The sequence below is a fragment of the Xenopus tropicalis genome, chromosome 1 (assembly GCF_000004195.4).
Source record: "Xenopus tropicalis strain Nigerian chromosome 1, UCB_Xtro_10.0, whole genome shotgun sequence".
In the NCBI taxonomy this organism is placed as follows: Eukaryota; Metazoa; Chordata; class Amphibia; order Anura; family Pipidae; genus Xenopus; species Xenopus tropicalis.
Genome location: NC_030677.2, coordinates 176,724,156 through 176,745,111, shown reverse-complemented (window position 1 = coordinate 176,745,111; position 20,956 = coordinate 176,724,156). Strand labels below are relative to the sequence as shown.

Sequence of the window (20,956 nt, the reverse complement as noted above, 5' to 3'; positions counted from 1 at the left end):
TGATAGAATTCAAACTGTTATATTGCAGAGTAAAGAGGAAAAGAAAGCCATTACTGGGGATAAGGTTTCTTCTGGGCCACCGGCCAAGGTAAGAATGGAGCTTTTATATAAGGGATGAAATATTCATTCTAAATGTACATGTGGATTGACTGGTGGAAATATTTAACAATGAATTTACTAATACTCATGCACTACTCTGGAAGACAATAAACCACCTTGCCTAAATATTCACATTAAGCACTTCAAATAATCCTGGGCACTCAAGACTGAAAGCTTTGCTGCAATTTTATTTTGCTGATTATTTGGAAATATCTTGTTTTTATTCCTCAGAGTTTTTAAAAAAGGAACATGAGGTGGTTGCGGAGTCAAGATTTTAATCTTAATTGGCCTGGAGGGTTTGGAGTACAGACTATGTGAAGTCTGAAAAGTGTCAGAAGAGTTCAGAAGGGCTGTCAGACAAATTATTTGTTACCTTACTTGGGTATAATGGCTTTTAAAAGCACAAAGATCAGGCTTTTAAACAGAACTAGTGCCATCTAGTGGCATGAAAAGCTTTCTGCACCCCAGTGGTTCTTGTCCTACAGTATCATAAATAGTTTCTTGGCCAAAAAGGAAGAGTGAGCTGGTGGGGCAGGTCAGTGCTTGGGGCATCACCAAGTCAAACTAATGTTTCACTGTGAAGCTCGAGCATGTCATTTGAAAGAAGCAAGGACAATAAATCAGAAGGCATTATGTTTATCTGAGGGACATGGTAGTAATGTCCATATTTACAGAGCGTGCTCTATTCTGAAGCAGGTTTATAGTGCACCCTGTTCTAAGTAATAAATAACATGCTATTATAATTGGGTTTGACTGAGAGCAGATTTCAGAGATATAGACTGGTTTACATTACCATCCCTTAGGGTGAAGACACACGAAGCTACTAGTAGCAGCTACTTGTCACAGCTACTAAATAGACATGTTGTATGTGTATGTATGCATAGATTTTCTTGTCTTTAGTAGCTGTGACAAGTAGCTGCTACTAGTAGCTCAGTGTGTCTTCAAACCATTCATGTCTGTTCCATGTTCTGGAAACCGAAGAGGTGTGTATGCCATTCCACCGGCGATTTACATTCTTGCTGGTGGGATGGCATTACGGGGGCATTATTCGCCTGCAGTAATGAAGATTTATCGAGGGCGACTAATCTCCCCTTGTGACACTGCTGCTTATAAACTTGGGAAAGCAATTTTACTTAAGACCATTTGATTGATAAAAATAAAATGGCTTCTTTTGAATTTTTAGACAGACGCAGATGCAGCCTTGGACGAACTACTTGGAACGTTAGAGGGCCCAGCAGATATTCCAGAGTCTCCACAATTTACTGGACCAGAAATCCAGGTGAACATGCTTAGTTACCTGCAGTGTTTCCCAGTTTAATCTCAATCAGCCTGCAATGGCCCTATTTCTAATTCATGTGCATGCACATTTATCTGCAAAGGGCAAGTTTAAAGAAACAGTAACACCAAAAAATGAAAGTGTATAAAAGTAACTAAAATATAATGTGCTGCTGCCCTGCACTGGTAAAAGTTGTGTGTTTACTTCAGAAAGTCTACTATAATTTATATAAATAAGCTGCTATGTAGCCATGGAGGCATCCATTCAAAGGAGAAAAGGCACAGGCACATAGCAGATAACAGGTAAAACACTATTGTATTCTACATAACTTATCTGTTATCTGCAATGTAACCTGTGCCTTTTCTCCTTTTTTCCAGCTTGAATGGCTGCCCCCGTGGCTACACAGCAGCTTATTATATAAATTATAGTAGTGTTACTGTAGCAAACACACCAGTTTTACCAGTGCTGGGTAACAGTGCATTATATTTGTATTACTTTAAAGCTCTTTCATTTTTTGGTGTTACTGTTCCTTTAAAGCTAGTGGCTTCTACCTACAGAGAATTCCTGGCACTTTCTACTCCTAAAGGGCTGTTGTTGGGCAATGTATTATTTCCCCAGTGGTGTCACTGACATTCAGCTGTCATGCCACAACCACCTCCATTTTTATAATCCTCTTGCAAGCAGCCTGCAGGTTCTTTATGGGCCAGTAGGGGGTTGTTGTATAGTTCACTAGGGAGTCTGGTTTGGCATTCTGTGTGGAAGCAGCTGGAAATTAAATGAAATTAATTACAGTAAATGAAAATTAAAACAGACAGTATTTGTAAGTGTATTCAGTATACCCATACCTTTAAAAGTCCTGTGCATGCATGCATTATTTTGGTACCTGTGGGTTAAAACTAAGGCTACATTCTCTGTGCCAGGGTTAGTATCCTCAGGGAAAATCCATTACTAAATAAACACATGTATTCATTATTATATAATAAACAAGTTTCGCACTTAGCCCAAATGCTGATTTAGAGTTGTACAGGTTGTGTCTTTGAATAGCAAGAATCAGTTCCTTTTATTGGAGAGCAAGAGCCTTCGCACAGTTGGCCTATTCAGGGAGTCCAGCTGAATGATCAAATTAGCATGCTGGAAGAGGAAATACTAAATTACAACATTTGCTATTGGCAATTAATAGAAATAATGATACATTGTATATTGGTATGTTTGTAGTAAGTAAGGGGAACATTTACTAAAACTCATTTCTTTCTCATTTTTTTATTTTCAAATTCGACTAAACTCACTTTCCTGAGTGTCTAATATTTACTAAAAAAAAAGAAAAGTCATAAAAAATTCAACTTTTTTGAAGTGTTGCTGTAAAAACCAAACTTTCGAAAAAGTTGTAATTTTTGGACAAAATCCAGCAAAATCTCTAAAGTTTTATGACAAAAGAAAGAGCTTCAAGGAAAGTGAAGGGGCCTTTGCCATTCACTACTACATGAACTCGGCAAGTTTAATCTGGCAAATTGTTGAATTTGGATTTTTAGCCTTTTAAACGCATAGTAAATCTCTCTGCTACTTTTTTGAAGAAAATTTGAATCAAGCTTAAAAAAAAATAAAATTGATGGTTAGTAAATGGGCCCCTTGATGTAGAACTGTTGGCTGATGGCCATAAGGGCTCTGGCCTCTTCCCCACCTTAGGCTAGCAAAAGGGATATCCCTCTAACCTAGTGGTTATTTGCTTAAAATAAAAGGCAGATGTGTAAGGTATCGGGATTCCAAACCTACCCTAAAAGATGGAGAAATCATTAAAGGGCCAAACTGCAAGGCTACAGCAGCTCTCTTCTTCAGTTTTTTTATTGTAACATTGCTCATATTGTTCACTACAGTGTAGTTGATTATTTCTATTGTAAGCATAAAATATGTAACAGGAGTTATACTCCCTCCTCTGTACCACAGGACACAGTTGTTACATCTGAGTATTTGGAGGAGCTAGGAAAACGGGATTTCACCATCCCACCTGAATACAGGCACCTGCTGGATGTAAGTTACTCTCTCTGGTTAAACAGCTAGACTAGCTGAGGAGAAGGCAAATCCTAACAGTGGCCTTTTGTGTTTTCCTCAGGGTAAAGGTGAAAAGATGGCACCCCCTACCCCACCCGAGGAACCCGAAGAGGTGAATAATCGGTTAAATATTCCTAAAAAAATTGGAAATGTTTCACATGAATATCTTGTAAAGCATATGCTAATAAACAGTGCTCAGTGAGGTTTTTGGTGCTTAGTGATGTCATGTATCACATAAATACTGTAACCAATGTTGTAAAATATGAGGATTTAGAAGTCACCTTGGAGTTCAGTGATCATACAGTTATAAGGGATGCTGAAAAAATACATTTCATTTCTAAGGCAACTTATAGAGTTAAGGTACTTTAATCTGCAGGCAGTGACCCAATCAACACACTCCACCTACATTCTGCCCCAATTACCCAAAACCTAACACACCTCCACAGACATGTAAGCACTTCCAGGCAAAATGTAGAGGGTAATGTGCACTCCAGGGCATTGCACCATTGTTGCCCCGTGAGAACGCACCCTCCTTGCTAGACTCTGTGACCCTGGAACTATTTCACTGGGTCTCCATAAACAAAAAAGAAGTGCCGTCAGGCTACAGGTATAAGGAAACACAGTAGTGGAAAATAAAATTGATACCTATAGAAGATATAAAAAAAAAAAAAAAATTAGAATTTGCTAAGAACTAGAAATTCTGTAACTTGTAAGTTAACTTAAAGGTGAACTACCTATTTAATATGGTTTTTCTTTCCATCTATATTTATTTAAAGTAAAATAAATTGTTTTTCAAGTAAATTTGAGTAACTGCCATGAATGTGTATTATGTGCACAGTATGTATATTTGTATCTTCATTTATATATTACTACTTGTAGGAGTAGTTTAGTTCATATGTGATTTACATTGATGTTTTTGTGTGCCTTGCCAGCACATGGATGATGATGAATTAGTTGCAGCCCTGTCTTCTGGTTTTGAGAGCAGTCAGGCATCCCCCGAAGTAAAGAAGCCAAAGCTGGAAGAGGTGAGCAACATTTTTTTTATATGCGAATACATATTATTTATTGCACTTGTTCAGTACAATAATTGCATATCTTTCACGCACATTGCTGTGACACCTCAAGATCTGTACATTTGTACCAGCCATATTTATTTTAGTGATGAAAGCAAGATACTATTTCATTCATGAGAATCCAAGAGAGATCTGGTGAAGTAGTTGTCCTACGTACAGATCTTCTGGCCTGTTTTTATTAAAATGCCTATAGTAGCAGTGGAATAATAGCCTCTGGGAAGGGACTGTGGCTGTGGGATAGCAGGTATAGTAGGGAGAGATGGTGCCTATAGTAGCAGTGGGATAATAGCCTCTGGGAAAGGACTGTGGCTGTGGGACAGCAGGTATAGTAGGGAGAGATGGTGCCTATAGTAGCAGTGGGATAATATCCTCTGGGAAAGGACTGTGGCTGTGGGACAGCAGGTATAGTAGGGAGAGATGGTGCCTATAGTAGCAGTGGGGGGATAATAGCCTCTGGGAAGGGACTGTGGGATAGCAGGTATAGTAGGGAGAGATGGTGCCTATAGTAGCAGTGGGGGGATAATAGCCTCTGGGAAGGGACTATGGCTGTGGGATAGCAGGTATAGTAGGGAGATATGGTGCCTATAGTAGCAGTGAGATAATAGCCTCTGATAAGAGACTGTGGGATATCAGGCGCAGTAGGGAGAGATGGTTCCTATAATAGTAGAATAGTTAAGTAGCCTCAGGAAAGGAATTGTGGCTGTGATTTTGTAGGTATAGTAGGATGATATGGTGTATAGTAGTGGGGATAATTAAAATAAGAAGAGGCAGCTCTTTTTTCCTCAACTGAAATCTGGAACAGTTAATCTAAATATATTCTGTTAACAGAAAATGGAAGTGAAACCAAAATCAGCAGCAGCAGTGGCCACACAGCCAGATGTGCAGGTAATAATTTTGATAGCAAATGCGTCTCTACTTGGCTTTCTCCCCTCCCTATAGAACTGAAAGCCAATCCTGTGAAAGCACCATCACTTGTTTGCGGCCTAGAATCACACCCTAAAGCTGGCACATTGAATTGGCATTTAACTCTGAGAGGTGGCAAAGTGTGATTTTACGAGTGTTTCTGCTTGACAAAAATTTGTGACATAGGTCAAAGTTGCCAGTTGCTCATGATGAATGGCCATAAGCTTATCAGTGACACTACAAACATACAAAAAAAAAAAAAAGAGAGGGGGATTGATCAATGAACATTCCCTGGTCCCCTGTTTCATAAGTAAATTATCTATGCTAGTGCATGTATTTACAAAACACAGGGGTTTTTAGTTACAAAATTATGATCATAACATTGGTAAGCCACCATACCACATCAAGGTATCAGTGACAATAATTCTGTTGTGTAGCCATGGGGCAGCCATTTAAACTGGAAAAAAGGAGAAAAGGCACATTACGTAGTAGATAACTGGTAAGGTCCCTATACATGTTGAGATTCGCTCGCTTGGCGATCTCGCAGATCTTCACCCTATATCCCCACCCTGGGGCCAAACAATCTAATTATATTGGCGGCAATGGGGCAGTCGGTTCGGGGACTGCATCAACAAGCCGATGTGGTCTCCGATCCGACTGAATTTTCTAACCTGGCGATTGATATCTGGCCAATTTCAGGCCAGATATCGGTCAGGCAGGCCCCTCGTTTCTGCCCCTACACGGGCCGATAAGCTGCCGAATCGGTCCAAGGGACCAATATCGGCAGCTACAATTGCCCATTGTATGGGGACCTTTACTCTCTGTAGAATACAATCCGTTGTCTGAGTAACCTGTGCTTTTTCTCCTTTGAATGGCTGCCACCCTGGCTACACAGCAGCTTATTTATATAAACTATAGTATTGTTTCTGTAACACACCAGTTTTTTCAATGCAGGTCAAAAGTACATTATAATTTTTATTACTTTTATACACTTTAATTTTTTGGTGTTACTATTCCTATAAGAAGCTAGGAGGGGCATGTGGACTATCATAAAGGCAAACATTTTTTGCAAGCTTTACTTCATGCAAACAAGAATCCTTCTACATATAATCAATAAAAATTCTGTACTGGCACTGAAATAATTCAGTTACTTTTCACTCTCCTCCTCTCAGCATCTGTCTCTACTGGCTTGTATTGTGTCAGCTGTTTTTCTTTAAACAGACAGCTCAAATACACCATTGCTACATATTTCCACTGCCTGAAGGTAAAGATGTATTTGAGCTAACTGATCTAATGGCTCGTACATACGTGCATTTTCTCCTGCAGGGAAGTACAGCATGAAATGCATCCCATTCTATTCTTTTCTTTCTCTTTTCTTTACTATCTGAGAAGCAGATAATAAAAAGTACCTTGATTAATTTTTAAAGGGGACCTATCACCCAGACAAAAAAGTTGTATGATAGAAGTCCTTTTAAAATTTAAATAGGAAACCCAAATTACTTTTTTATTAACACATCCATACCCATTATAAAAGGCTTTTAAAAATCTCAGCTGTCAATCATATATTGCCTGTCCCACCTCTATGCCACAATAACTAACCACTTTCCATTGAGCACTTTCTTGATGTCACTGCATTTCTCACTTTTCCCCTCCCTACTCTCCATCCAATTGTGTAGCCAGTGCATGGGCATGGGACACTAACAATGTCCACAAAAATGGCGCCTACCTGCTTGCTGTGATTGAGCAATTCCAAAGCTGAAGGAAACAAGATTTATATAGTTTGTGAGGTTTAATTTTGCTCAACTAACATGATGGAAATGTATTTAGGATTATTGCTTAGGGTGACAGGTCCCCTTTAATTCAGAAACTGCACACAAAAAACTATTATTTATCAATGGGTGAAAGTTAGAACTCACCTTTTGATAAATTATGCTACTAAAAATTCCATAGGAATAAACAGAAAGTTGGTGAGTTTTTATGTATTGAGCTCTAAAAGTACATTTTGATATATCTGCCCCTAAGTGTCACCATGACAATTTGTATGTTGTGTTCCTTTTACAGAAAAAAGAAGTAAAAGTCGCAGCAGCAGAAACTTCCAAACCAAGCACTCAGGTAATCTCTTTCATGGACTTGGGCATGGACTTGCCCGTAATTATATCCCTATGGGCCCTGGGGCAAAACTCCCAGGACCCACCCACATCCTCAAAACTTGAATAGGTATAGGATCTACTGTCCAGAATGTTTGGGACCTGGGGTTTTCTGGATAAAAAAAAAAAAATCCCTTTTTTAATATTTTTGCATTTTCAGTACATAAGAAAATGAAAAAGTGTCTTACATCTGTTTTGGATAATTAAACATTTAAAGCATTTGCTATGCACTTTGGGATAGATGCTTCATACTTTCGTGCATTTACTGATATTTTGTGTTAGTAAATAAGCCCTTAAGTCTAATTGTATCATTTTTCCAGAAAAAAGAGGAAAAAGCAAAAATAGCAGAAGTGTCTAAACCAAGCACTCAGGTAATCTCATCCATATGTCTGAGGAGTGTTTTTTCTAATACTGTGCATTTGTTCCAGTAAATAAGCCCCTAAGTCTGCTTTTTGTTACCATTACTGATTGGATACAATTTTAAATCTTTCTCCTTTCCCAGAAAAAAGAGGAAAAACTGGCAGCAGCAGCAGACACATCCAAACCAAGCACTCAGGTAATCTCATTCATTTGTCTGGTGTGTTTTTGCTTAATTTTGTACAATTTTGTACATTTGTGTTAGTAAATGACCCCTAAAGTATGCTTTTAGTTGTCATTACTGCTAGTTTTTAACATTTATGCATCCTTCTTTTACAGAAAAAAGAGGTAAAAGCCACAGCAAAAGCCACAGCTGCCGAAGCTTCCAAACAAAGCACTGAGGTAATCTCATTTATTGAACTGAGGTGCTATGCCTATTTTTTTGGCTGTTTTGTCTTGACTAAATTACTTTCTGAATACTATTTCATATGCACTTGCCGTTTGACTTTTGCACCACATGCACCATTTATACACATGCCCTAATGTTAAAGTATAAGCAATTTTGTTATCAGCCATTTAGCATACAACATAAGTTTTGCTTGGTCTTACATTTTTAAGCTGCTGAAAAACTAGGCATAACAGGTAATGAAGCATAACCTTGGACAAAATATGTCAGTGACAATCAATTTTGCTTGTTATACATATTTTCAGCTGATGAGACCCTGTGTGCTGTGACTTATGGCCAGTACATATTCTGTTCAAGGACTTTATTTACCATGATGTGGTTCCCATAGTGAGTTTCTGCAGTTGCCAGTGGGACTTCAGAACTTTATGTATTTTGTACAGTATGCAAAGGGTTTTTGGCCAATGCTTTAATTAGAGTTTTCATTTTTATTCTCTAGTCCATACCATCAGAAGCAATAGACGAGTTGTTGGGAACACTTGAAGGACCCCCAGAAAATGTTCCAGGGTCTCCAGTATTTCAGGGTCCAGAAGTTACTGTAAGATGTCACCTGCTGTTTCCTATTCTATTTCTATTATTGTTTCTACTTTAATTAAGAATTACTGTAAACACTTTCATCATCATTTACACCCACAACATTATGAGTGGTGTGTTTCAGTAATTGTACATTGTTTGCTTATAAAAAAAAAAAAATACCAATATATTCTACAGCACAATATAATCACAATCACTTCCAGTCAAATAAGCAGTAAGTAAGGCAGTAAGATGTGCAGTGGTTCAGCCACCAAAATGGTAAAAATCAGGGGTGGGCAGGAAATATTGTAATGGGGACAGTAACATATGCCACCAAAAAAACAATTATCATTTCTAGAATAGAATGGAGAAATAAAGGTTATGAAATCATCCGGCTGTGTGTTGTGTTAGGGTAAGAACCCCTATTGCTGCCGGTAGAAAGCCATTTCGGAGCAGCTAGTCGCCTGTGATAGCAGAGATCTGTTGCAGGTGACTGAACTGCTCCATGGGACATTACCCTTAGAGTGAAGTCACATGGAGCTACTTAGTAGCAGCTACTTGTCATACCTGGCCACAGACAATACTAGCTGCTACTAGGAGCTCTGTGTCTCTTCAGGCTTAGTGAAGGTCTGTTTTTGGTGAAGAAACCATGATCCAATCTAATAGGTATCTTGTTAGCATGCAGTAAATATAAGGCAAGTAACACATATTGTCGCATCTGAACAACCTTTCTCTAGCATTAGTCAGTGGCTGTAGGAAGTTATGAAGAAAAACAGAGGTCAGAGAAATGTATTATAAAGCAAACACTGTTGTGGTTACATCTATGCGTAAGTTTATTTTGTCCAAAGAAAACAAATTCTTCAGCATACCACTTACACATTTTAAGGGTGCATTCACTTCCCTGGGCGCTTTTAAGCCAAACAGTATACCTTGTATTGGGAGAAACACACCTGTATACTCCGGCAAATGCCTATAAGTCATTTATTTCTTTTATTATGTCAAAAAAAAAATATTTTTGTGGTGTGTGTGGAGATTAATATACTGTATAAAAGTATAGCGATACCATTAAAGACATACATAGCTTTAAATCAAGTTAAACACAAGTTTAAATCTCCATTTCTGTGTGTCTTTTAATAAATGAAATGATACAGTGTGAGCACAGATTCAGCAGGGCTTAAGGCTCACTCAGACAATTTAAATGTGCCAGATGTTCTGCTTCTACTGGCAGCAAGGTTATCCCTGAAAGCTCATGGGCCTTGCAGTTCCCTAGAGATTTGCACTTTCAGTTGCTGTCACTAGTGGGATAGAATGCTTATAATTTGCCATGGGTAACAGTTTATCTAACTAAGAAGCGCAGGGAAATTCATAGAAAACAACAATAATGTGATTGGTTTAAAAGCTGTTGTGATTGCCCTATGTACTGTATGTGTTTCTCTAAAGAGTTTTTGTTTTCTCTACAGGAGAACATTACAGCAACATACTTAGAAGAAACTGGAAAAAGAGATAGTACGATCCCTCCAGAATACAGAAAATTATTAGATGTATGTATACCTTATAAATATGTCGTTTTATACCTTTTAAAAATAATATAGGAGAGTACTTAAATGAACTGAATGAATGACAAGTAAATATTAGCACATAGTTTTCTATAAAACTATAAAAATACTTGTGAACCTTTTCCTGTCCTTTACTTATATTTGTTACAATTGTCTGTTCTGCAAGATTGTTTTTCTGTGGCAAACAGCTCACTCAGTTTCAAACTGATTTTGTTTATCAACTGCTCTCACTTGCACAAAATGCTATAAAAATCTGTCAGTGCAATTAAAGCTGTACAGAACTGTAGCTCCTTCCACTCCACCTGAATCAGATCATAATTGCACCAATACGCAGTGTGCTGATGAGGCTTTGAAAGCACATTTAAGGCCCTTGCATGTCCGTCTATTGAAATAAACTCCAAACATATCAAATTTTTTTTTTTAACACAAGTTGATTTTTTGCATTTGTCAATTTTAATGTATACTGAATGAATCTGTCAAAGGTATAAAAGATGCAGAATTCTGCAAAATGTAAATTTTAAATGAGTAAGACGGTAACCTGCTTGTCAGATGCATAAAATAAATGTGGCAAAGTGTTGCCCTTTGAAAGCACTGAATACATTGGGTTTGTTGCTGGGCCTTCAGTACTTTTTGAGAGACTGAAGCCACATCTCCTCTAACCATACTGTTTTTGTTTCAAAAGGCCTGTTATGGCAAATGATAATAGTAATCAAATGCAATAAGTCACTGAACTATCTTCTTTTCAGGGAAAGGATCATGGGAAAGATGTGTGGCCTTCAGCACCTGAACCAGAACCGGTAGGAAAAGCTCAAATATACACATGCCTGTGTTTTATTTATGTATGACGCAGTTTAACTATATACCTTGTAATGGTGGTTTGTCAAATGATCATGGTCATGAACCTACCTTTGCAACTACTCTGCATGTCTGTCCTTGTGCTCTCAATGAATACTCTCCTACCACATTACTCTGTATGAATGTGTAAATGGGTGCAATATATTTTGCAATATGGCATAACTGGATGCAGAGTTATGCAACTGGTCACAGAAGAAAATATAGGTAGCAGCACACAAGGTGATGCAAGTGGGGGATGAGCCCCTCATGTTTATTGAGTTGCATAAGTAACCACAACTTTCATGGGCGTGCCCCTTCGTCAGGTCTCAGAACTAACTGGTAACAGAACAATGTATTATAGGGGCTTGAGGTTGTGGATTGGGGCAAAAAAACAACAGCTTACATGATAACTTATTGTGTGTATAATGTATTCTACTTGCAGTCTATGACCGACACAGAGCTTGTAGATGTGTTTTCCAAAGACTTTGAGCTTTCATGTTCACCTACTGTTCAGACCACGCCAGCCATTAAACCCAAAGTAAGTCCATACAGTATGTTTCTAGTGGGCATTTTTTCTTAATCATAACCTAACAAGTGCCACTGCTTGTACTTCATCATAGAGGAACACTGAAGATCTCCACGAGTGCTATTGCTCAAAGTCAGTGAGCCAACTTTCATCATCTGTAAGTCTTGATTAGAGTAGATGCCTTAAATCGGCAGTTCACCTTTAAGTTAACTACACGTATGCTGTCGAATTGCCAGTTCCATTGGTCTTTATCTTTTCTAGTTTTTGAATTATATGTCTTATTCTTCACAACTTTCAAATGGGGTTCTTTGACCCCTGCTGCCAAAAAACTATTGCTATGTGAGGATACAATTTTATTATTTTTTTTTATTTTATTACTTAATGTTCTATTTAGCTTTTCTCCTATAAACATATCACTCTTTCATTCAAACCACTTCCTGGTTTGAAAGGTAGTTTGGAATTTTAGCAGTTAATTGGTTGATAGGGTTGTTGAACAAAAACAAATAGTCAAACACTCACACACAAAGAAATGGATACCAATTGCAAATGTTGTCAGAATATTACTCTCTACAGCATAGTAAAAGTTAACTCAAAGGTTAACAGTAACTGCAGATAGTGTTTGGCCCAGTCATTGAATATTTATATGAAGAGACTGAACTCAGGGCACGTGTATTGTAAATCAAACAATCAAATCACCTAATATAAGGTACTAGACACTGGAGCAACCTGCCATAGGAAATTATTCTTTTTAACACACATTTCCATGGCTGTTTGGATTAATTGAGAAAGCATTTTTTTATGTAAAGCTTGAATATTATAATTTTGGATTTGTGTTTACATTTCATTTTAATTTTATTAAAAACTATTTTAAGTTTATATAAAAGTATGTATGGAGTTAACCACACAAATGCTACATTTATGCAATAAAGTATGTCAAAGACTAATATGATTTTCTGTCTGTTGGAATTTTGAAGGAAACTCCTCAAGGTAACAAAACGAAACCTGAAATTGCGGCATCATCTGCATCCACTGTAAAAGCAGCAGCGCCCTCCGTACGTAACTAATATAGCCTCTGATGTTTATAGCCAACAATTCTGTAAATACCACGAATGATAACTTCTACTGTCCCATAGAAAATGCAATTAAATTAAGCCCTGTTTTTCCTAATGTCTGAAATACTGATTGCCTTTGGCATATACCAACTGCTTTATACACAGATTTTGAAAGATGCAGAGTAGAGCTCATTTACTTACACAAGCTAATTGCAAAGTGCTTAAATTGACTTCCAAAGGTGCTTGTATCTCTTACAGGGTTCTGTGGTTGGATTGTGTCTATAGCCACATCTTACCTATATGAAAGCCAATAGAATTGGCTGCTAATGCCATCAATTACTCTGCCCTTCAAAAAGTTATTCAGTTGACTCACAAGTGCCCTGAGAAAAAAAATTGCTGCTTAGAGGACACCCACTGTTACTCTGGAATGGGTAAAAAAAATGGCTATTTGTGTCCTAGTAGGACTAACCTAGGTTTTAACGTAGGTTTTAATTGGCACTAGGATGTTTTGGGTTATAGGACATAGCACTATATAATTGTTTTGCCAGTTACTGTGGTGGTGATGTGATAATTTTTTTGCCAATACAAATTGTGTTGGTTTGGGATAGTTTATCACCCTAACTTAGTTCTTTTTGTTTGATGTAGGGTGGTATGGACAGTGCATTAGATGAATTATTGGGAACACTGGAAGGTCCTGATCCAACAGCCCCTGAATCACCTGTGTACACTGGGCCAGAGGTGACGGTAAGGATTTCTTTTCTTTATTGGGTTGATGATTGCCTTGGTTATTAATAGAATAATGATTTACTAAGGTTGCCCAACTGCCTTTTCTATTTTTCTTCCTTTATGTAAAAGTCCAAGTGGTTTGTATCTGCCTTGGATTTTTTTTGTTCAGGTAGATTTACTGAGGTACAAAACACAATACACAAGGCCACCTGTAGTTCAACTATAGTGTGGAGGGACTTCAGAGCCAGAGCCCTACCTGTCAGATCAGTCTCTGAGAACCATCTGCCTCTGAAGGAATCTTTTTGAATCATTTTGTAAAATTAGATATTCTACCCTTGCATTTCGGTAATTGGGTTTGTAAAGTAGAGCTCTAGATTTATAGGGTGGTGGAAATTTTAATTGAGAGCCTTTTGCAAGTTGAAGCATATAAGCCAATGCAAGGATGGCAATAAGAACCTATCCCTGATAGTAAAGAAGGGTAATGGAGTCAAGGCACTATAGTTTTAACCTTACATGGGCTCCAACAAGGGGGAGACCTTTTGATACCAACTGGGAATCTTTATTTTGACATAAAAAGGATGAAGGACTAAAGGCCTTAAAATCCTTTCAAAGGGCTCAATATTTGATCAAATATTGCATGTGAAGGATATGCTGCTTTACAAATATGGAAGATGGGTAGTCTAGCTTAGCACTTAATTATTTTTCTAATTACCTACAGTGCTTTGTAATTTTATTTGAGCTTCACATAGTTACAATATAATCTTCACTATATAAGTAGAATTGTAGATTTAAAAAAATGCATTTTATCATCAGTATTTATGTGCTTTCATGTTACATTTAAGCAGAATATTTGCATTTTCTCATACCTGTATTTCTGATAATAGGAAACAGAGACAGCGGTATACAGAGAGGGACTTGGGATAAGAGACAGCAGCATCCCTCCAGCATACAGGCACTTACTAGATGTAAGTATCAGTAAGGGAGTCATGGCAGGCCTTGTGTTTTTCTGTTGAGAGTTACTCATATTTACCACTAGGTGGGGCATGGGAGCACTTTTTACAATAAAAGTGTCTGCACAGCATCAGCCTGGGTGCAGACACACATAGCGTATATTGGCATGGAAACACATGGAATGCACACAAGTATGCAATTTGTTGCCGAAAGCCACTGTGTATGTCTGTACCCAGGCTGATGTAGTGAAACTGCTCTGTGTGGCAGTAGCCAAAGAGTGACTGAAGTTTATCGGAGTGTAAGTCACATGGCTCATATTCATAATAAGAGTATGTCTAGCCCCAAAAATATTAAAAAAAAAAAAATCTGTTTGCTTTTTCAATGCAGGATTCTGCTGGAGGAGCACTATTAACTGATGTAAAAAAAAAAAAAAAAAAAAAATTTCTAGAATCCCCTTAAAGCACCACTTTTTTTTTTTTTTTTTTAGGGGAAAGTAGATGGAAAAGATGCACCCCCACCACCGCCAGAGGAAAAGGTAAGCTTTGCATATTGTGTTTAATAATGCTTATTTTTATGGAGGTTTAAGACTGCAGTCAGTCTAGGCTGCATTTGATTAACTGATGAACCTAAGGGCGAAGACACGTAGGGTGATGATTAGTCGCCGTGACTTTTAATAAGTTGGTCTCGGTGACCAAAAGCAGCGACTTTCCTGCCATAGTGTACTGCTTCAGTCGCAGTGACTAATCCTGCAGGGTTATTTCTTGTGTTTTAGATCAAGGTTTTCTTTCAACTGCTTCATTTTGAATTTCAGCCTCTGACCGATGATCAGCTGATTGATAAGTTTTCTATGGACTTTGATTGTTCTGAATCTCCTGCAACACAACAGGCTCATCCTGTCGAACCTAAAGTACGTTGTAAAATGTTCCATGTTTAAGTAATTGCATAACATAATTATGTCAGAAGTATAAGAGTAAATGTCATTACATGTGCAGGAATAAGTTTTTTTTTTTTTTGTTTTTTTTAAAAAAAGGTTTCCTCGCAAGAGAAAAAGGCAGAAAAAGAAGTAGTTGCTGCCTCCTCTGCTACTGTTAAAGCTGCACCCACTCCTTCTGTAAGTGACAGCTATTTTCATAAAATTTTTGGTAAAATATAGCTCTTTAAGAAATATTAAGCCTTTTATCTTAAAATTCCCTAAAATTGCTCTAAACCAAGGGTGTCAAACTCCGTCACATAAGGGGGGCGAAATCTAAAACACAGGCTAAGTTGCCGCCAATTTTTTTTTATAAAGATACTGTACGGTCAGGCACAGTCACAGTGCAGTCAGGTGATTGGTGCTGCAGTCAGGCACAGTCACCAGGGGTCAAATTAAACAGCCAGAAGGACCGTATTCGGCCCACGGGCCTTGTGTTTGACACATGTGAAGAGTCCCCAGAATAACATACCTGTCTCCATGGATGCAGATTTATTTAATTTCTCTATTACAGCCTGTTCAACTACAGATTTGTGTTTCTTCCTTGTCTAGTGTGAGGCTCCAACCCCTTTTGCTTTCTGAGCACTCCTCTCTCTGACCATGAAGACCTCAAAGATGTACCTACTGGTCATGCACGCTGCTTCTGCTCTGATTAAAACCAATCAGGCATGCACAGTAGGCACCTTTTCAAGGTCATCATAGAAAGAGGAGCGCTCGGAAAAGGGGCGGAGCTTCACAATAGACAAGGAAGTAACAAAGAGCTGTAGTTGAAGCGACTGTAATAAAGAAACAAAAAAAACTTAGTATTTTACTGAAAATGTATTCCAAATGCTTTACTTATTTATGGAAAGAAATGAGCGGACTACAGAAGGTGTATGTGAGGAATAACGTGTGTGAAATTGTTTGTCATTCTAAAAGGGTTTATGTTTTGCAATGTTTTAGAAAGCACCAGCACCTCCAGCTGATCCACTCGATAGCCTGTCTGGTACCTTAGGTGTTCGAAAGGAAGAACCGAGTGACAAGAAGCCTCCAGTGGATAAAGTAAAGGTAACAGTATGCATCTCAACTTTTGCTAACTTACCATAAAGTTTGATGCCCTATTTTCTGTTGGCCTCTTCTGTATATATTTTAGTTTGCAATTTGAAAGCAAGTGTTGGAGTTATCCTGCCTTCCATCTTCTTCTACTTAACCTGGCTCAGAGGCTATAGGGGGATTCTTGGTAAAGAACATGAGTTATGATAGCTCTTCACTCATTCATGCACAACTCAGATCTCAAGGTAAAAATGAGGAATAAAAAAAAAATTAAATCATAGTTATCGTGTTTTTGCTTTCCTGGCCCTCTTCCATGTTGGCTACTTGAGGGTTAGCTGCTCCCCATCGACCCCAGACAGAAGACCCTCCGCTTTTAAAAACCTTCCCACTCCCTTAAACAGGTGTCCAAGCAGCCAGGTTCCTTTATCATAGAGAACAGAAAAAACTTGCTGACATGGAAGATGGCCAGAAATAGAAAATCACGGTAAGCATGATGTAATTTCCATTTTACCCTGGTCATATCCAGCGCCGGATTTAAAATCCGAGTGCCCGGAGGCCACCCAACGCAGCCGCCCCCCCCGCGCATGCGCAACTCGCCCATTTTTGCGGGCGCCGATATGAACACATACGGAGCAGCGGGGAGAGGTCCCCGCTGCTCCGTATGGGAGCAGAACTTCGGTGCGGCGGGGCGGCATGCCGCCCCTAAATGTTTGCCGCCCTAGGCCCGGGCCTTTGTGGCCTCGCCACAAATCCGGGCCTGGTCATCTCCCTCCATGTCAGCTACACATGTGATGTACTGAAGCTTAACATATAGGGAGGGGAATATAAGCAAATATTATCAAAAAGATCTTTGAAAACTTAAAACAGCTGAGACAACTTACAGAACATTGTACCAAGCCCAGAGCAGAGAGATTCTTCTCTCATTCTAACCCAGCTTATGCAACTAATTTAACCTATATAAACTGTTGGAAACAGCTTGAAGATGCCAGATGAAATAAAACAGAGGTTAAATCCAACATGCAATCTACACACAAGAAAAAAACAAACTGGAGGGCAACCATTATTAATTTTTACTATAATAATAATAATAATATACCCATGATATACAGGAATTGTATATATCATTATAGTATATATATCATTATAGTATATATATCATTACACCTTCAAAAGAGATACTGGTAAGAGCTCTCAAAATCAAGTAAAACACCGGCTATCTCAGGGAAGTTGAATCACTAATGTAATGTCCACTGTAACCTAGATTCTTTGTACAGTAGTATGAGGACTGTGTTAATACATGTTCAACCCTATGTTATGAACATATATTATACAAATCTGCATCTCAGCAATCCAAGTAATACCAGCTTATCAGACTGTAAAATACAGCAGTGCTATCTTACTGGTATTAAAAAACTGAGAACCACAAAGTCACAGTAACAATAGCCTGCCCATATGTAAATCATTAAAAGATATTTGTAAAACATAAAACTGAAAAATGGCAGTATGAATTTTCCGATACCACTTATAAACAATTAAGAGTTCATTATGGACAGTAGTGATATGTCCTGCATTTATATGCCATTGGAATAACCTAGTGATGAGCGTTTAACTGCAGTCATCTACACACAGTATGTGTAACAGGGAGTATATCCATTGTGCAGAACTGCTGAAACTAATAACCTGAGTAGTTAAGGAGCTTCATATCAATGATTGGTTGTAGAAACACATTCAGATCACATCAGTGAAGTGAATTGCAGCCTGCAATATCTTACTTACAGTCAATTGCAGAATATTCCCCTTATGAATATACTGGACTATCACAGTATAAATAATCCAAATAGCTATAAACCAAAGACATAATGGTCGTGAAATACTGATAATAGCAAAATACTGATCTGCAGTACCATACGACTGACCAACTTCCGCAATACACCCTACCTTATACACTAACTTTAAGTATGATGGTACTCTTCTAGATCAGGACAACACAGAACTAAAAGCTGAACTGAATTAATCGTATCTGAGTATAGATAAAACTGAATGGACATAATAAAATATCAGCTGATGCCATACATCCAGTTTTAATATGAAACAGCAGTATCTCACAGAAGTTTTCCACTGTCACTTCCTACCAGTTATAACCAAGTATCACCAAAATAAGCAGCAGCCTAGAATAAAAAAATGATATAGAACACTTCAGTAAGACTCTACAGTCCTGCCCAGGACCCTTTTGCATGTTTATACTGACTAGCCTAAAAGCTAAATGGGCCATTGCAGTAGGACATTATAATAAATGGCTGTATAGACAGAAGGCTTGGCCTAAAGCATGCACAGCTAGTAAAAGAAATGGCCCTAACTGTAAATAAAATAGAAATACACATAACTTAATAGCCCTATAAATAGAAGGCTAACACTTAAAATCCAGTATTAGCATATTAAATGGCCTACAACCTAAGGGCTGGTATTGCTTATATGCAGTAGTACACAGATAGTATCTAGAACATTTTAGATGCTGAGTTTCTACACTGACAACTCAATACATGTACATTGAGACTGCTGTTGTTATACCCAGTATTTTCAACTAGATGGCTCTAATCTAGAGCGGTTTGTAATTTACACAGTACATGATAACCGAGTGACCTTAAATACAGAGGGCTTGTAGTAAAATGTACAGTTCAAAATTGCTGTGGCCCTTTGAGGAAAGGCTTATATAGTGATACACATGGTGTACAATTACTGAGTGGCCATAAATGCAAATAGCCTGTAGTGCTATATAAAGTAAACAATTACTGAGTGGCCCTGATTAGAAGGGCCTGTAGTGTTATACATGATACAGTACCCACTTACTGAGTGGCCTTAAATGTAAAAGGGCCTATAGTGATATACACAGTATACAACTAATAAGTTCTCCTATTTGTAAAGGGCCTGTTAAGCAATGTACAGTATTCTGTTACTGAATGACCGTTTTGCAAGATTTCAGCATTACACAGAATGACAGCTCTTAATAACCAGTATGGTGAAACTAGTATGATACACCCAGTATTAACAAATAAGACTAATAAAGCAATATAAAAAGCATAAAATAAAGAAATCAACTCAGAATGTAACATCAGCACCAATGTGTAATAGAATACCTGAATATATTTGAACTCATCTAATCTCCATACAGCCAATCAAGAGAAGGAATCAAATCCATATACTCAGCACTAGCAGAAAATATATTCTGTTGCTGTTTGAAAAACAGACCTGGTATAGGACTGCTTGCACCAAGTTCAGTTCCTGCCTCTGGGTGATAGGTAACACAGGCCAGAAGCCTGTAAAGCAAACCCCATAGCAGGGTGTGGCCAGCAGTGCAGGTAAGTGGCTAATTAGCTATGCTGGGGCTTGATAGGAGTCAGCAGGCAACTGAGAGCACCTGGATTGGATACAATTCCTCAAAACAATTTGTGTCTGGAATACAGACCTGCAGCCTAAACAGTAGCCACATGAAATAGATACCTACTTACTCACTGCAACCTTGTAACCACATAAGGAACAAGATTCAACACTCACAACAAGGTATATATCTTACCTACACAAGTCAGTGGCTCTTTTTAAAGAAGATCTTTAAACCTAACTCCCCCTAAAGGCTTTCTTCTCGGCAAAGCCCTGAGATGTATCCTTTAAAATAGGATCAAAAGATAAAAGACCAAAAATACACCTGTATAAGGGGGAAGGCTTTAAGGTTGTGATAGGGGAGGGCCCTCTGTCTGGGATCTAAGAAGAGGATCTACCCCATACGTAACTGACATGGAGCTGGCCAGGGTAATAGTAGGAAGCAACCTATTTGCCAAGAATTGATTAGAAGAAGTGGTTAGCAAAGAAGTTGCCACCTTATTAACTATAGATTTTCTAGAGGACTTAATTCCTATTAAAGGGGTAGTTAACCTTCAGTTTAACTTTTAATATGTTGTAGAATGTCCAATTCTTAGCAACTTTTCAATTAGTCTTTTTTTATAGTTAATAGTTTTGAATTATTTGTCGTCTTCTGACTCCTTCAAGCTTTCTAATAGGAATCACTGACCTCAGCAGCCCATAAACTAAAATGTTATTGTTTTTGTCATTTGTTATTACTTATCTTTCTGTTCAGGCCATTTCCTATTTATATTCAAGTCTCTCGTTTAAACCACTGCTTGGTTGCTAGGGTAATGTGGATCCTATGACAAAAGAAAAATACTAACTTGTGTAACTCAGTGATGGGGCTCAATCAAACAGTGGTGTAGGTTTTGCCAGGTCAACTTCAATAAGTACCATGTAAAAATAAAATCCACTGGAGAGCCAAATGTGTTCTGTGTTGTTTATTGGTGTAGAATGTCCAAGGTATATGTGTCCAATAAACAACACATAACGCATTTGGCTCTCCAGTGGATTTTTTTAATTTTAATGTGGATCC

At 38.1% G+C, this 20,956-nt stretch overlaps 1 protein-coding gene across 21 annotated transcripts in view; it reads left to right on the top strand.

Annotated features, from left to right (window-relative positions):
* cast (calpastatin) overlaps positions 1–20,956 on the top strand; it is a 90,068-nt gene that overhangs the window by 56,007 nt on the left and 13,105 nt on the right. For 13 of the 21 annotated variants that reach the window (XM_031895380.1, XM_031895373.1, XM_031895374.1 and 10 more), the window contains 23 exons: positions 29–88; positions 1,283–1,378; positions 3,317–3,400; positions 3,483–3,533; positions 4,354–4,446; positions 5,323–5,379; positions 7,459–7,509; positions 7,865–7,915; positions 8,047–8,100; positions 8,241–8,303; positions 8,804–8,902; positions 10,338–10,418; positions 11,180–11,230; positions 11,710–11,805; positions 11,888–11,950; positions 12,768–12,845; positions 13,491–13,589; positions 14,456–14,536; positions 14,910–14,937; positions 15,029–15,057; positions 15,334–15,429; positions 15,553–15,633; positions 16,435–16,539. In XM_031895380.1, the coding sequence (XP_031751240.1) occupies positions 29–88; positions 1,283–1,378; positions 3,317–3,400; positions 3,483–3,533; positions 4,354–4,446; positions 5,323–5,379; positions 7,459–7,509; positions 7,865–7,915; positions 8,047–8,100; positions 8,241–8,303; positions 8,804–8,902; positions 10,338–10,418; positions 11,180–11,230; positions 11,710–11,805; positions 11,888–11,950; positions 12,768–12,845; positions 13,491–13,589; positions 14,456–14,536; positions 14,910–14,937; positions 15,029–15,057; positions 15,334–15,429; positions 15,553–15,633; positions 16,435–16,539 (1,647 nt within the window). 21 annotated transcript variants of the gene reach the window in all.